The 15,767-nt window shown below is 38.8% G+C and overlaps 1 protein-coding gene across 2 annotated transcripts in view; it reads right to left on the minus strand.

Annotated features, from left to right (window-relative positions):
- Window positions 1–266: 266 nt before the first annotated feature.
- Window positions 267–15,767, minus strand: part of RAB28 (RAB28, member RAS oncogene family) — a 56,594-nt gene continuing 41,093 nt past the window's right edge. The window contains exons 5-8 of one of the 2 annotated variants that reach the window (XM_081207962.1): window positions 11,258–11,361; window positions 5,737–5,814; window positions 2,272–2,372; window positions 267–763 (exon numbers count right to left, since the gene is read on the minus strand). In XM_081207962.1, coding sequence (XP_081064088.1) covers window positions 2,277–2,372; window positions 5,737–5,814; window positions 11,258–11,361 — 278 coding nt within the window. In that variant the 3' untranslated portion in view covers window positions 267–763; window positions 2,272–2,276. The remainder of the gene's footprint in view (window positions 764–2,271; window positions 2,373–5,736; window positions 5,815–11,257; window positions 11,362–15,767) is intronic. The other variant, XM_081207963.1, reaches the window with a different exon arrangement.

Consider the following 15,767-nt stretch of genomic DNA (forward strand, 5'->3'; position numbering starts at 1 on the left):
AATTATGGTGCAATCACAAAAATTGTTAGTCTAAAATCTTAAAAACTGATTCAGTCCTCAGAAGAAGAAAGATCCTTTTGACCATCTGTTGTACTAACAAAAGAACAAGGGCCGACTGGTTTGAAGAAGACCTGAAACACCTTGCGATGTAACAATGAATATGGATTATTCTAAATGACACGGCAATGTGTTGCTCACAATGGTAAAATGAGGGATCTCTCCCGCTCTGCTTCTAACAAACGAAAGGACAAAATGAGAAACAATCATGTCTATAAGCAGAGATTTATTTTCAACTCCACAGCTGTATTTCAAGCATCACTGATTATCCTGTATCATTTATACATTTTTAATTTCCCTGTCCCACAAAGTGACAATATATGTAAAGGGCGTCTGTATACATAGTTGTATTCCTTTATTGAAATATAATTCACAAGATTATAGATATATATAGATATATATATATATCTCATAATTTTTCAAAGTGTGTGGTCCCAACATTTGAATCTTGACTAGCCAAAAACACTGCCTGCTGCTTTTCAACACACAAAAGGGTAGTAAGTTCTTGAAACTTCTAAACGCTCTACAGAAATGTTCCCTGTTAAAACAACATTCCGGGCAACGTCTTTGCAAAGGTAGTATGGCTGCCAAAGGAGATCAATACAAAAAAAGTTCACTGAATTGTACACATTGAGCTTCTAGGAGAGTTAACTGTTCTTGTCACGGGCTCCTGGCTATAGTTTACAATATCCGCCTTCACTACACTCTGTGGGGAGGAGAGAGAGAAAAGAAAAACAGAAGAGGTTATAGCAAGCGAATCCGAAGGAAACACTGTTCCAAAGTGCTAGTAAAACATTTCACATGTTAATGACTGGACTATGAAATATGGAACATTTAAAAAGAACAAGAAAGAGAAAAGGTATGCTGTGGTCTGCTGTTCTCAGAAATCATTCATGTTTTGGTATAACACGTAGTGCATATTTAAGTATTTTTTAATAAATATTAAAGGGTTATGATAAGCAACTACTGATTCCAGTTCTAAATACTGGTTCCTTTGTTCCAAATGAGGGGGGAAAGGGCTCTAGCTTGTAACGTTTTTCTGTCACTTACTCTGCAGCAATATATTTACTAGTCCTGACCTGAAATTTTGTAAAGTTTGAATTTAGACACCAAAAAAGGATTTTTTTTCAGCTGTGTGGGATTCCCCTTAAAAGTGATTTACACACAGACAGACAGACAGACACACAAACACACTCTTCAGAGTTCTGTTTTGAAGCTGCAATAAACCAAGCCTATAATTATCACTATTACTGCTATTATTGATTCATTAATCACATTCTAAAACGCCATCTCAAGACAATTTACACACAAGAGAATTAAAAATAGTCAAAAAAACAACAACACTGAAAACAAAAGCCCTGTAAAATTAGGAGAGAATGATGTCACTTAGTGTGGATATCTCACTCTGAAGGAGTTCCCATGGCTCAGGTGATGCTGGCAACTTCATCACCAATCAGTGCCACATGGCAAAACTTTCATCCCAAGCTAGCTCTATGTGCATATATGCTTTCAGGTGCAAATCCTCAGCCGCACTCACTCCCAGCTAGTCAAAAATGCATGATTCAGTTGGGAAGGGAATGGTGACTCAGTTGTCTCACACACTCCCTTATCTCCATAGCATTTGCCTTCTTGCAAGTAATTCCAGATATTTTTAATAAGGAATATGAAAGCAGGTGGGTGGGGGTGACATGTTTTGAACAGGGCAAAAATATTAACTGCATGTGTTAACATCCGCCTTCTTCTTCTCCTTTTTAAAAAAAGGAGAATACAGTACATAATTCCGCCATTATTATAATTTTTCTTTTTTCCTAAGACTTGATAGTGGACAACAGTATCTGTGACTGCTTTAGTCCCATTCGTGCATTTCCCCTTTTGAGCTTCTCCTTCCAAAAGTGATCCCCTATGTCACCTGTAAAGTCGTCCCTGAAACTCGGGCAAAAAGCAGTTTCCAATCTAGCACAGTGGTTATAAGAGGTTGCTATAGTTGCTATAGGAGGTTGCAACTGTTGGTCCCAAAGTTTGTCCCACCCAAATCCAATTGAAATCGGAAGGTGAATTCCTTGGGGCTTAGTGCACCTAATATTCTCTCGTTTGGGAGCCAAAATATTAGCTATTGCAAATACACAAATCTGAAGGAAACACAATATCAAGGTTAGTATTTCAAGCAAATGAAATAGTAACATTTGTTAAAACACTGTCTTTCTACTACACTACCTGAACTATTGCACTGAACAGACTTTACTCTGACAGCTGGCAGTGCTCTGCTGTTGATTATCTTCTTCAGGATACTTCACTAGTTCTGCCCTGACAACATGCTGCAGCCACATGTCAAGCAGTAGACAGAACAAGGAGGCGAGTGAAAAAACAGAGAGACACAGATCAACTATTAGAAAGGAAGACAAGGCCGACACAAATGAACAGCAGCAACAAACAAAAGCCATCGCATTCCAGACACCATGCAGCATTTGTGTGCTGTTGGGAAGAGTCTCTGAAGCGATATCTCTCCCCGCACACTCCTTACAGAGCAAAACGTTTATTGGGAAGACCTCACCAACGACAGTCCAGAGCTGATCCCCATCCTCCAACATGGAGCACCAGGAATGCCTGGAATCATCACAGCACTTGCACCTTTGAGTGTCCATGCATGAGTACAAGAACGTGCATTTGGGCTGCAAAACATGCATTGCAAAGTCTTCGTGCAGATCTGTCTAAAGGAAAAGCTTGACTCACAAAGCCCAAGCCCATCAAAGCAATCAATGAAGTTTAATCTCAGCAGAGGTAAGAAAAGTTTATTGAGTGGAGAGGGATCAGAAAATTAAGATGAGGGGAAATGTGAGGATTAGCTTCTCCCCCCACCCCCCATTTCTACCTGCAGCCCTTTCTGTACATGGGGCCAGATTCAGCTGAATGGCATGTGAATGGAAGCCAAGGCAATGAGCCCCACTAGTGCAGTGGAGCTTCCCCTGCTCCCCTAAGCCCCCTCCCCGCCTGCAAATTGTCTCGGGGGGGGGGGGGTCTGGAGAATGCAAAAATGCTTGCTCTGAAAAATGAATATAATAGCATGACTGTGAATTCCTCCCATAGGTCACAAACAATTGTTTTGTGTCCAAGCGATACTTGGAAATTGTTTTAAATTTCAGAAGTGAGATACATACTTACATACATATATATTGTAACAAAACAAAAAAAGTCAGAAAATTGGCCTCTGACTAAGAGGTGATTGGATTTCATGCAGCCATGGAGTATTCACCTACATACTGCAATGTTTTGTATATTCCTTGCTGCAGATAATAGATTTCAATAGTATTTAGTATAACATAATTTTGAAAAGATCTTGTAAGTATAGTAAGCCTGCAATTTACATGCATTTAACTTGAGTGCATTCAGCTTTATACACCTAGCAAAAAAAAAGGGGGGGGGAGTGAAACAGGTGGGCATTTGGGCAATCCCACCCACCATTGAACTCAATGTGTTTTGACTATGCACAATTTTGACTATACACAATCCCCAGAATGTGACCCCTGTATAAATTGTGGGCTTACTGTATTTAATAAAACAATATTCAAAAAGGATACATAAAATAGATTTCTTCTAGAGTAACCTTTTCAGAATCACACCATTTTCTCTTCAACGGGACCTTCTCTGTAATGGTGCTTTTCCTATGGAATGTCTTCCTCCCGTCCCAGTACCACGAGTTTTGAGCTCTTTTGGTTCTGAGTCGGTTGTTATGCTGGCTTATGTTGCATTGATTTGGTTTTATGTTTTATGGCTGTTGCTTATGTGGCTTAAATTATTTGTTTTATGTACCCGTGACCTAGGATTGTTTTGTGATGAACAGTGGGTTAAAAATATGTCTAAATAAATAAAATAATTTCTCTTTTCTCAGAGAAGTCATAAAGTTTCCCTGAGTTACTTGTTTTCTTAATTTTTTTGTAAGCTGACTTTTTTTCACAGCTGTTCCAGAAATTTCAATAAGACCGTTAAGAATAACTATATTTAGGACTGCAGCCCAAGCATATTTTTACATATTTTAAAAGTATAGATTACCTAATTGCATAAATATTTCTTTTTAAAGATAACCTCTCTAAATAAGAAATGGTAACAGATACAGGTGACAAAGGTTCTGAATTTATGATCTAATTATGTGCTCTGCCTGACTTCTGACTGATCATCATCATATTATCTAATCAGGTAGACAAGAGTTATGATTCACTGGACTCCAGGACTCACAGTATTATGAGAAGAATTCAATTTCATGAAGATGTTAACAAAAGAGCAATGTTATCTGCACTTAAACAGTGTTATCTGACCTCACAGGACTTAATTTCTATGCAGCATGCTTCCTGCTGCAGTTGAGAGAGAATTCTAAGACTCACTGAGCAATCAATTGTTGCTCAAAAAGCTGGGTTAAATCCTATGCTGTTTACAATATCTAGGCTAGTGACCTATGTTTAAGCCACTACATGGCATTAGATTAAAACAATTTGGACTTTTAAAAGAATTTCAGCTCAATTAACAAAGAAATAACATTACCCTTTTGGTACACTGTGTATACCCATCTCCAGATCTGAACTAATATGCCTTCCAAAGGTCCAGGTTCTGTAACTTATCAGATTCTCGGATTGGCAGATTTGATAGACAAGTCTATTTCATTGTATACCAAATGTTGTTAGTCTGGGAGATTCATTATTTTATTCAACTGCATGTTAACAACAATATACTGTATTTTTTGCTCTATAAGACTCACTTTTTCCCTCCTAAAAAGTAAGGGGAAATTTGTGTGCGTCTTATGGAGCGAATGCAGAAGCCAGAACAGCAAAAGGGATTGCTGCTTTCACTGCGCAGTGATCCCTCTTGCTATTCTGGCTTCTGAGATTCAGAATATTTTTTTTCTTGTTTTCCTCCTCCAAAAACTAGATGCGTCTTGTGGTCTGGTGCGTCTTATAGAGCGAAAAATACAGTATATTGTTGTTAACATGCAGTTAAATAAAATAATGAATCTCCCAGACTAGCAAAAAAATATAAATAAATAACACCTCCACGGTTTCATCATTTTTTTATGTCATATACTGCTCTGAAATACAAACTGGATGAACGATGATATAGAAATGATTTAGAGAATTACTAAATAAATAAAGTGCAGAACTGAGTCCTAAATCTATCCAAATGTCAAGGGATGCCATGGGGGAGCAAGGACATCTCTTATGCTGCACAAATCTTAATGTCACATCATCAACTTACTGGTTTACAATTTTTAAACAGGGCCAGGATACTATTAAGGAAATGCAAACGTTTGGGCTCAACACTCTACTTACAACTTCATCCTGCTCCCCAGTATGTGAGGTAGCCTTACAAAAACTTTAACTGCAGCTTAAGAAAAAAATTCTGTGAGAACTCCATAATGAGCCTTAAGTAGCTCTCTGGGTAATGAGAAAAAATTGGAGAGGTATGGGTATCTCTGGATATGCAAGAAAACAATGGTGTTGAACTCTAAAGCTTTGACACCATGTTCAGAGGAAGGTTTTAGAAAACAATTTATGAGCGGAAGAGTGTTAAGAGTTTGTCCAGAAAAGCAAAGAAACAAAACTGCCATACCTCAGAGTAAGATATATCATTAATTCACACATTTAAAAGAAAATGCACATCGGCTAGTCAAAGCAATATGCTCAGAAACATCACCTGTGATAGCTCTATTTCCGCTTTGTTTAATTTGACGTCAAGGAGGTCAGCAGCAATTTTTTGAAAACACAGGAAGACCTATTTAAAAAGGAAAGGCGTAAGTGATTAGAAACAGACTTCCTAGAGTTACTACAAATATGGCAAAAAAATCCTGAACTATAAACAATGAAATATGAAAAATACAACCTGTGCAAGATATCTCAAGAGCTTTCCTTTTGTAAATTTCATGCCAGCAACTGCAGCAATATTTTCATACAAACTAGTTTCATTTGTTTTACAACAAACACTACGCTGATTTTTCTCCACTGACAGTTCCTTCAGTTGGTCAAAAATAAGCTCTTCCACAGAATGTCTAGTCTAAAACGATGCCTGGACTAATTTGACAAACGCATTAACAATACTTTTTTTTAAAAAAAGTTTTTACCAAACATCCAACAGAGTCAGCTTTCAGCACGACAGCACCATGCCTATCAGGTTTAGAACACCAGCAGATCACTCCCTAAAGCACTGATGATGGACCACTTTACTATAATTTAAATCCTGCTAGCAGTTGAAACCGTCTGCTATGCTATTTGAATTAACGTTGAAAGAAAATAATTTGTGACCAGGGGGCTTCACCAAAAAATTCATACAAAGAACCTATGTCTTTGGTGTTGTTGTTCCCCATAAAGAATGGGACTAGGAAGTCAACCAGGCAGCCTCTCTGCAGAGAAGTGGGGAGCTATGCCAGAAGTTGAGAAGGAGAGGGCACACAAGGGCCCTTTGCAAGAGTTTTGGGCTTTGAACTGGATACCATTATAGGCACCTTGGATACCACTCATTGTTAAGAATATTGAAAAAATATGTTGATCTCTGCAAAGTGGCTCCATTGACTGGGACTATTAGTTTTTATCTCCTTGTTTTGAATTTTACATTCTGTGAAGGTAAGAAAATAGTTCACTTATTTTTGTGTATGAGTTGCAGACCACTTTTTCCTTCTTTTTATTTGGGCTTTAATCTTTTGTTGATGTGATAATGTGTGTGTGTGTGTGTGTGTGCGCGCGCGCGTGTGCGCACATGCACTTATTTGTGTTTAACCCTGTAGAATAAATTATAATTTTCTTCAATTACAAATATTCTTTAGATTTCAATTATTCATCTATTTTTTAAAATGAACCAAAAGAAAACAGATGATAAATTGTTTCTATGTATTATGTATGAACTAATGAATTACTGGTAGCTTTCTATTTGGAAATTTGTTGTTACAGTGGACCCTCTGGATATGAATTTAATTCATTCCGGGGGTCCGTGCGCAACCCTGAAAATTTTGTAAGAAGAGGCGCTGCTCCTGCGCACACGCATGGCACAACAGAGCACTTCTGCACATGCGCATGCGGTGGAACCCGGAAGAAGACACTTCTGGGTTTGCCATGTTTGCAACCCGAAAGTTACATTACCCGAAGGTAACGTAACCCGAGGGTCCACTGTATTGGAGAGCAGCAGCTAAATTAATGGAATTAATTAACTGTATTAGCGGAACTGGAAAAAATAAAAACTGAATAACTATGAATTATTTAGATCAGATGTTGGGAACTCCCACCCCCCCCGTTGCATGGCCATTGGCAGAGGATGATGGAAGTTGTAGTTCAGTAACATCTGGAGAGCCAAAGGTTCCCCAAACCCAAATTAGACACTAATCAACCTAATAAATAAGACTGTTGATATCATAATGCCATTATACAAATATGTGGTATGACAGCATTTGGAATACTGTGTAGAGTTAGGGTCACCTCACCTCAAAAAGGATAGTGCCGAGCTGGGAAAGGTGTAGAAAAGGGCAACCCAAATGATTAAGGGGATGAAGAAAGGGTGCAGCATTTGGGACATTTTAGTTTAGAGAAAAGTCAAGTAAGAGGTGACATTATAGATGTTTATAAAATTGTGTGTGGCGTGGAGAGCATGGACAGAGAAATGTTCTCCCTCAGGAGAACCCAGGAACATCCAATGAAACTGAAGATTCAGTACAGATAAAAGACAGTACTTATTCACACAGTGCATAGCTAAACTATGGAACCCCCCAGGAGGCAGAGATGGCCACCAACCTAGATGCCTTTAAAAGAGGAATTAGACCAGTTTGTGGAGGAGATCAATCACTACCAGCCAGGATGGATATGCCCTGCCTCATGGTCAGAGGCATCAATGCTTCTGAATATTAGTTGCTGGAAAGCCCAGGAGGAGAGGGCTCTGGGGCTCAAGTCATAGAATCATAGAGTTGGAAGAGACCACAAGGGCCATCGAGTCCAACCCCCTGCCAAGCAGGAAACACCATCAGAGCACTCCTGACATATGGTTGTCAAGCCTCTGCTTAAAGACCTCCAAAGTAGGAGACTCCACCACACTCCTTGGCAGCAAATTCCACTGTCAAACACTGTCGAAAGGTCCTGCTTGCGGGCTTCTCACAGGCATCTGGTGGGCCACTGTGAGAACAAGGTGCTGGACTAAAAGATCCATTGGTCCAATCCAACAAGCTCTTCTTACCTTCGTAAACTATTTTGTACAGTTCATACAGAAACATTTAGAATTTAAAGCTTTTGAAGATTTAGGAAACTTACAATGCAATCCTACGTTTGGCTAAATTAAAATCAATGGGACATCATCCTAAGTCAATATGCAGAGGACTGCAGTTAAAGAAAAGTATTAGAATGCTCTGAGGGTTAAACGTTGGGCAGAGGGGCATTTGAAGAAATGGCAGGAAAGAAAAAAGCAAACTAGATGCACAAGATAACAGTTTGGAAAGCAGAATAAAGTGATGGAAATTTTGAAATTAAATGAAGAGAAACATTACACTTTAGAAAAAATTGTAACATTAATAGCTGAAAGGGAAGCAAATTGGAAAAGATGTGGTGACAGATTATGGAAAAATAAAAAATCAAAAGCTAAAGCTAAAGCGTGACATGAACTGAAGAAAAAGCCTGAAGTAGTTAGTAGATCTGAAATGGAATAATAACTATAAAATTGAGGGGTGTTTAATCATGGCCCCTGTTTCTTTCTCAGTGGCATTTTAAAACGTCCTCTTTATTTCGGATCTACCAAGAAGCAAGCCTGGTTGAGTTTTTCTGTTGCCTTTACTGCTTCTATGAATCATTTCATCTGCTTTCACCTGTGTTTCCATCTCTGCAGGGGCCTTTACCATTCATTTGCCATTGAACTCCTCTTGGCAAGTGCCTACTGTAGCAGAATGCATTTGTGGCTGGAGCCACAAATCATCATCTCCCTTCTTTTATCTTCTGCAGACTTACTAAAAAAAACTGGTTTGTGAAGGATGCTGCTTCTGCAGGGAAGGAAGAAAAATCTATCGCAGGGTTCTGTCATGGAGGGAAAGATCATATGTACTTGCCTAGTTAGCTCTGGCGTTAAAAAACAGATGCTTGCTGGACTATGGTCTGGAACAAATGAAGATTTCTGTTAGAATGAGTGTCAAAAACAGAAAACTTGCCTAAGGCAAGGGACATAGAGAGTTGAAGAAACGGGAAGATTTAACTGTGTGCAACTGATAGACGGGAGCTGGGAGGGTGGACCTAGGAGTGGAGTTTTATGTACAGTGGTTTTCCCAGGGAAGCGCAGCAGTGTTTAATTTCCAGAAATACACATGCAGAGACTCTGGCTTATGGGGAGCAGTATCATCTGCCATATTAGACAGGTTGTTCTTGCTTTTGCAGAACATTCAAAGGCACTGGCTGGCAGAAATAACGGCTTTGCCACTAGGTCCAGCCATAATTCATGATTTCGGCTCTTTGCACAATGTTGGAATAAACCCAAGCTTCATATTTAAATGACTGAATCCCCAAGTGGAAGATGAAATAATGCTATATTTTTTGGATGGAACAAAATTCGTAAAAGGGCAGGAGATCTGAATGTTGGAAAGGCTAAATCCTAATTTCTTAGCTCAAAGAAGAGAAAATGTCTTAGTTATTTGAGTTTAAGGAAGCCATACCTTTTAGGTTTCTTAAAAACAGATTGTTATAAAGATGACCAAAAGAACACCAACTACATTTGCATTTGATAGTTCACACAATGGTCAGAGCTTCGCCAGCTAAGACAGAGGTGGACACTGCCAGCTCAGAGGCTGCAGCTAGCCCACAGACCCTTTCCATTCATGGCCCTAGTCCAACCCGCTCCTATGCGCCATTTGTTGTCCTGCTTTGTTACATCCAAATTTAGCTTCAAAAGCAAATCGTGAAGACTCTCAGGGTGAATAGGGAAGTGGTGGCTTACTAGAAGGGAAGGAGCCTGGCAAGAGAGATGTAAACTGCTTTGTTTTTTCTGGTGGGAAGAGCCTGGCTGGATAGTTTTCTGACCATCATATGGTTTCTAATGTGCTTGGGGGGTTTCTAACATTTGGAGGTTATTGGTTTCTAGTGCAGGGTGACTTTCTGGGTTACTATTGTTAAAGGATGGCTATGTAAATGCCTAAGATAAATAAAATAATATCTCAAAAACAAACAGGAAACAAGAAAATGAGGCTTAATCTAGGACTACAAATCAGGCTCAGATGGAAAAGACTGCTGGAAATAAAAAATAATTGATACCCTTCCCTTCAATGACACACATAATTAACAACAAAATAATGCAAGCCAGCAGATAAAAATACAACGGCAAACAGAAAGATAAAAGCAACAATTTAAAAAGTTACACCACAGAATTTGGTGGTTGTTGTTTGTTTTTTTAAAAAATGGATTGTTCAACCTTTGGGTTTGATTGCTGAAAAACGAGAAATAACAGCCCACAGACTACAGTTGGTTAATCGCCTGGTTGGGTATGAAAGAGAGGCTGCCCTTGAAGACTACATTTACTCCAAATATGTTCCAAAGTGCTGGAGGTTTCCATGAGTAAGACCTTGTTGGACTGATATTCTGAGGGTGTTTTATTTCATAACAGGATGCAGATTGATGTCCTAGAATTACTGATTTTTGGCTGTATTCGGACAACTCTTAGCTAATGCATAATCTGTTCACTAAAGCCTTGTACTGCTGGAAAATATTCAGTAGTTCCTTAGATTAAAACTTGGTTAGAGAATTTGGGATGTAGCTAGGGTTTTTTTGGGGGGGGGATAATATTAGAATATTGGTGGAGACCAAACAAATGTATTTCAGAAAAAATAATGTATTAAATTTTATAAATTACATGAATGGCTATATGATTCTGAAACTGCAAAAGAAGAAATGCTTACTTAAAATATAATCAGCAATGTAAAATGTATATTCATTATTAACAACCACAGAAACATGCACACTTTAATATGCTGTGCATGTTTTTGGAAATTAATGTATCCTTAGTAGATGAAATCTGATCAAACCAAAAAATACAAAATACGGAACAAAGGAAGAGTTTCAAAATAAAAACCTGAATTATATTTTTTATGTTTCTCCTTTAAAAAGCATTCTTAAATAACTCAGTTCACAAAAGTTATGGAGAATGGAAAAAACACCTTTGAATAATGTACCTGTAATAAGTACTTAACAATAATCTTCATATTACTTACGGAATCACCTGTCTTGGCTGACACAAAATGACTGCTAGAATGATTTTCCTGGCAAAATCGAAGATGCTTATCAACTTTTACTGTCCGCAGATGCTCCAGATCAACTATATAAGGAAAGGAAAGTGTGGTATTAATGTAATAGCACATATTTAAATACATTCTAAAACTCTTAACTTATACCATGGTGCCTTTAATAGTGAAACACACTCAGACCTAAGATAAGTCACATCAGAGACATCACCACCCTGTTCTCTTCTCTTTGGAAAAAAAGAAAGGGGTGAGGTGAAAGTAGGGGAAAATGCAAGAGGAAAACAGACTCACAAAGTCAGGTGCAGAAGAAAGCAGTATTCCTGTAAGCATTATGAAATTCAGAACCCAAAGTGGGAGCTGGGCTGCACGAGCCAGCCTTTTTATATATATATATATTATATTTTTATTAGTTTTCAAATACAAAAACAAATTTATACATTCCATACATCTTAATTACATCTTACTTCTCTTTTTTGACTTCCCTCAATTTGTCTGCCATTCCTTCCTATTGCTACTTTTTACATATTTCTGCCCTTTTAACCCTTTCCCCTCACAGAGCTTCCTTAAAGCTTACAAACGTAATTATATTATCACTCAGTTTTTGCATATATTGGATAAACTTTTCCCAATCTTCTGTAAATCTTTGATCTCGTCGATTCCGGATCCTTCCTGTCATTCTGTCCAGTTCTGCATAATCCATCATTTTAGTTCTCCATTCTTCTATCGTAGGTAATTCCTCCTGTTTCCATTTCTGGGCCATCAATATTCTTGCTGCTGTCACTGCATATAAAAATAACTTCTTTTCTTTCTTATTTATCTTATTACCTGTAATGCCTAGTAAAAATGCTTCTGGTTTCTTAACAAATGTATATTTCAACATTTTCTTCAATTCATTATAAATCATTTCCCAAAAGCATTTTACCTTCTTACATTCCCACCACATATGAAAAAAGGTACCTTCTTTTTCTTTACATTTCCAACATTTGTTACTTATCTTATACATTTTTGCTAACTTCACAAGTGTCACATACCATCGGTACATCATTTTCATAACATTTTGCACGAGCCAGCCTTATCCCCAACATTCACTTTTGAGGCTGACTCCATCCCTTACCTTCCTATTGAGTGGGAAGATCTGAAGGTGAGACTCAAAGCATATTCAACTCAAAACGCTTAGAAGCCTCCCCACATTCAAGAACCCTGTGCAGTCTGAAAGTGACTCGAACCTTTAATAATGGTACAGAAACAGAAGTTTCAGCGGGCCTTGCTTTTTTCACCTTACAAGCTGACCATGCCAACATTCGCTCGTCATACCACCATTAAAGGTACAAAAACACTGTCCTGTTTCACCTTTTGAGTCCCAGACAGAGAAGCAAAAATGCATGCATATATGGTGTGTTGCACCTTTATGTAAGGAGAATCCTAGGTGTGAAAAAACTGGAGGCTATACCATTAATGCATAACAATCAAGATGAACAGGTTCCAAAGGTAACACAAGCAGTTCCACTAGCCTTCGTATAGTATACATCATTCTGATGGACTGTCTGTTTTATTCTTTTTCTGAAGATAAATGACATCTGGCATACCTCTTGACAAAAATACAAAAATAAATAAATGTGTTTAACCTTTTGTCAAAATGATATGTATCCTAGGATGAATTGATTCCTTTGGCCAGTTAAAAGTTTTAGTCTGCAATCCTACAAATTAAGTATGAGAGTAAATGAGAGTAATTCCCATTAGACAAAGTGGAACTTTTTTTCTGAATAAACATTTATAGGATTGTGCTGCATATCACACTAATATTAAAAATATTATATAGAATGTTGTCTCAATTATCCATGTAATTAGATAAGTTGTGTATGGTACAAATATATGAAAGGAGTAGAAACATAAAATTTCTAGGAATTTTGAAACCACCGGGGGGGGGGCTCTCCCCACCCAAAAAAAACCCCAAACACCCGGTTTGGGGAGAATTGAAAACAATGCAATACTTGTGGTTTTAATAAGTATGAAAGGGGGGGGGGAGGACTGGCATCCTAAAAACAGTGCCTATTTCAATTGATACTAGGAAGTCTGTCTCTGCCAACGATGTAAATTATCCTTGAAGGAAAAGCATATTACCTCTGAAACCAACTTACTTGAATTTGACAATTCATTAAAACTTTCAGATATCACCATTACAAATGCAATACCACATATTTTATGAGATTTCATGCATTTCCATTTTTTAAATTTTGTACAATTATAGGCCCACTGTGGGTATAGAAAAGTTTTCAAATGCCACCCCAATTCACATAAAATTGAACTCAAATCCTGCATGGATTTTATTGTACATATTCCAGTCTCTTCGAATCTAATACTAATGTAACTGGAAGCTATATTGCACAGCTTCTCTTTTTATTGCACCAAAGTCCCCATAAGGGTGTTGATTCAATGCTGTCAAATTATAAGGCAAGTACATTCACAAGGATTTAAGGACAACTAAGTTCTTTATGTCAACACAGGGGGGGAAACCTTCAAGTGATTTCCTGAGGAAGGGACCCAGCTGACTTGTGAAAACTTGTAAATTTGTAAATCTAGTAAGTCTGAATAATAGGGTCATTTGATTATCAACTGGAAAAAATGCAACATAAAATGCTTTATTTAAAAATGATACTGGAGGTCTTTAATTTGCACACTCTGGAAAGTTAGTCGGAGAGAGGTTTTGGCCTAACAGGATTCCTGCAGTTCATTTATATGGCATACCTTGGTTACTTCGGGGGGTTTAGCCAGTTTTGTCTTAATAACAGGGGCTGGCATAGAAGCAATGTGCAAAAATTATACCAGAGCTATTCTTGTCTGATTCATGTTTTACTGGTCCCATAACATGGGAAAATGAAATCATTTTACCATGGGGTATGATTTTCAGATGGCACCTCTGCTTCAAAATGGTGGCTAAAAACATTCCCCTAACCATTTCAGAGGTTGATATCATAAAGGTACGTTTTGGAAGGATTTTTAATTCACCAATATTCTTACAGCTGGGAACATGAGAGGATGAGGGACAGCGGGAGCTTCTTGAATTGCTCTTTTTCCGGCCCACTCTTCATATAACTAGGAGCAGGGTGTGTTTTTTCAGCCAGAACGCTCTGGAATGGAGTTCTGGCACCTCTCAGGGGAACCTGCAAGTGGGAGGAGAGACCTAGGCAAAACTGATGCTCCTCTGGCTCACGAAGAGACCCTTAGTAGAGCCATCTACAGCAAGGGTCGGCAAACTAAGGCCTGGGGACCGGATCAGGCCCAATTGCCTTCAGGATCCGGCCCGGGGACTGTTGGGTAGATCAACATGGGGAATCTGTTCGTTCGGGCTGCACCATTCCATTCCCCCCCCCCACACACACACTGCAGCGGTGGCGCCTCCTCCCTCCCTCCTCCTGGCTTCTCCTCGCCCTGCCTAGAGGAGGAAGGGGGATGGTGGATCGACATTTTAAGCCAGGAAGACTACCTGCCCCCCTTGCCTCTTCTTCCAGCTCCCCCCCCCCGCCCCCCAGTGCTGCTTCTCCGGCCCGCCACAAGGTCTGAGGGACAGTGGACCAGCCCGTGGGCCACTCTGCTGTTTTTTTAAAAAAATTCTGGATTTGAATCTCTGTGTGGTGGGTGGCTGGGGGAACAGTTGAGGAGGGGGTTCTTCAGCAAGAAGCAAAGAGTGGAAGAGGAACCTTCTTCGAGTTGTCCCCCAGAGTCTTAGAAAATGTACTGTACACTTTGTTGATTTTTAAATGTTTTTCTGTCATGTTTAGAAACTTAATTTATTGTTCGTTCAATTTTTGAAATGCTCTTTACAGTATGTGTGACTTTAAAGAGCACTTAATAAACTCTTGTTGTACCAAATTTGGCTTTGTTTGGACTTTTTTTGACCATAGGAACGCATTAATTGAATTTCAATGCATTCCTATGGGATTTCGTGCTTCGCAAGACGAAAAATTCGCTAGACGAAAAAACTCGCGGAACGAATTAATTTCGTCTTGCGAGGCACCACTGTACATGGTTATTTTTATAATGAATTGGAGCCAAATGGCAGCTGGTTCTCTGCAGAATCAATGGGCTCAATTTCCCATGCCGCCCTCTGCTGCAGCCAGGTACTGTTTAATTGATTAGATCAAAAGTTTATTTTAATTAACTATGAAGATTTCTGTATTAACAGGCAGATTACACACATGCACATACACGTTCTCTTTCAAGTTGCAGATAGCAAGAACCATCTCAGAAGATGCATTCTCTATTTTGTTCAACTAGGAAGAAATACCTTTAAGACAGTACCTGTTGCAACACAGGCACCATAAAAAAACAAATGTAACATATTCTTTCCTTCACATATGCATAGAATCATAGAATTGTGGAGTTGGAAAGGGTCATGAGGGTCATCTCGTCCAAACCCCTGCAGTGCAGGATTCTTCTGCCCAACGGGTCTTTCACCCATGACCCTGAGATGAAGAGTCTC

This window comes from Podarcis bocagei (assembly GCF_964188305.1).
Source record: "Podarcis bocagei genome assembly, chromosome: 9".
Classification (NCBI taxonomy): Eukaryota; Metazoa; Chordata; class Lepidosauria; order Squamata; family Lacertidae; genus Podarcis; species Podarcis bocagei.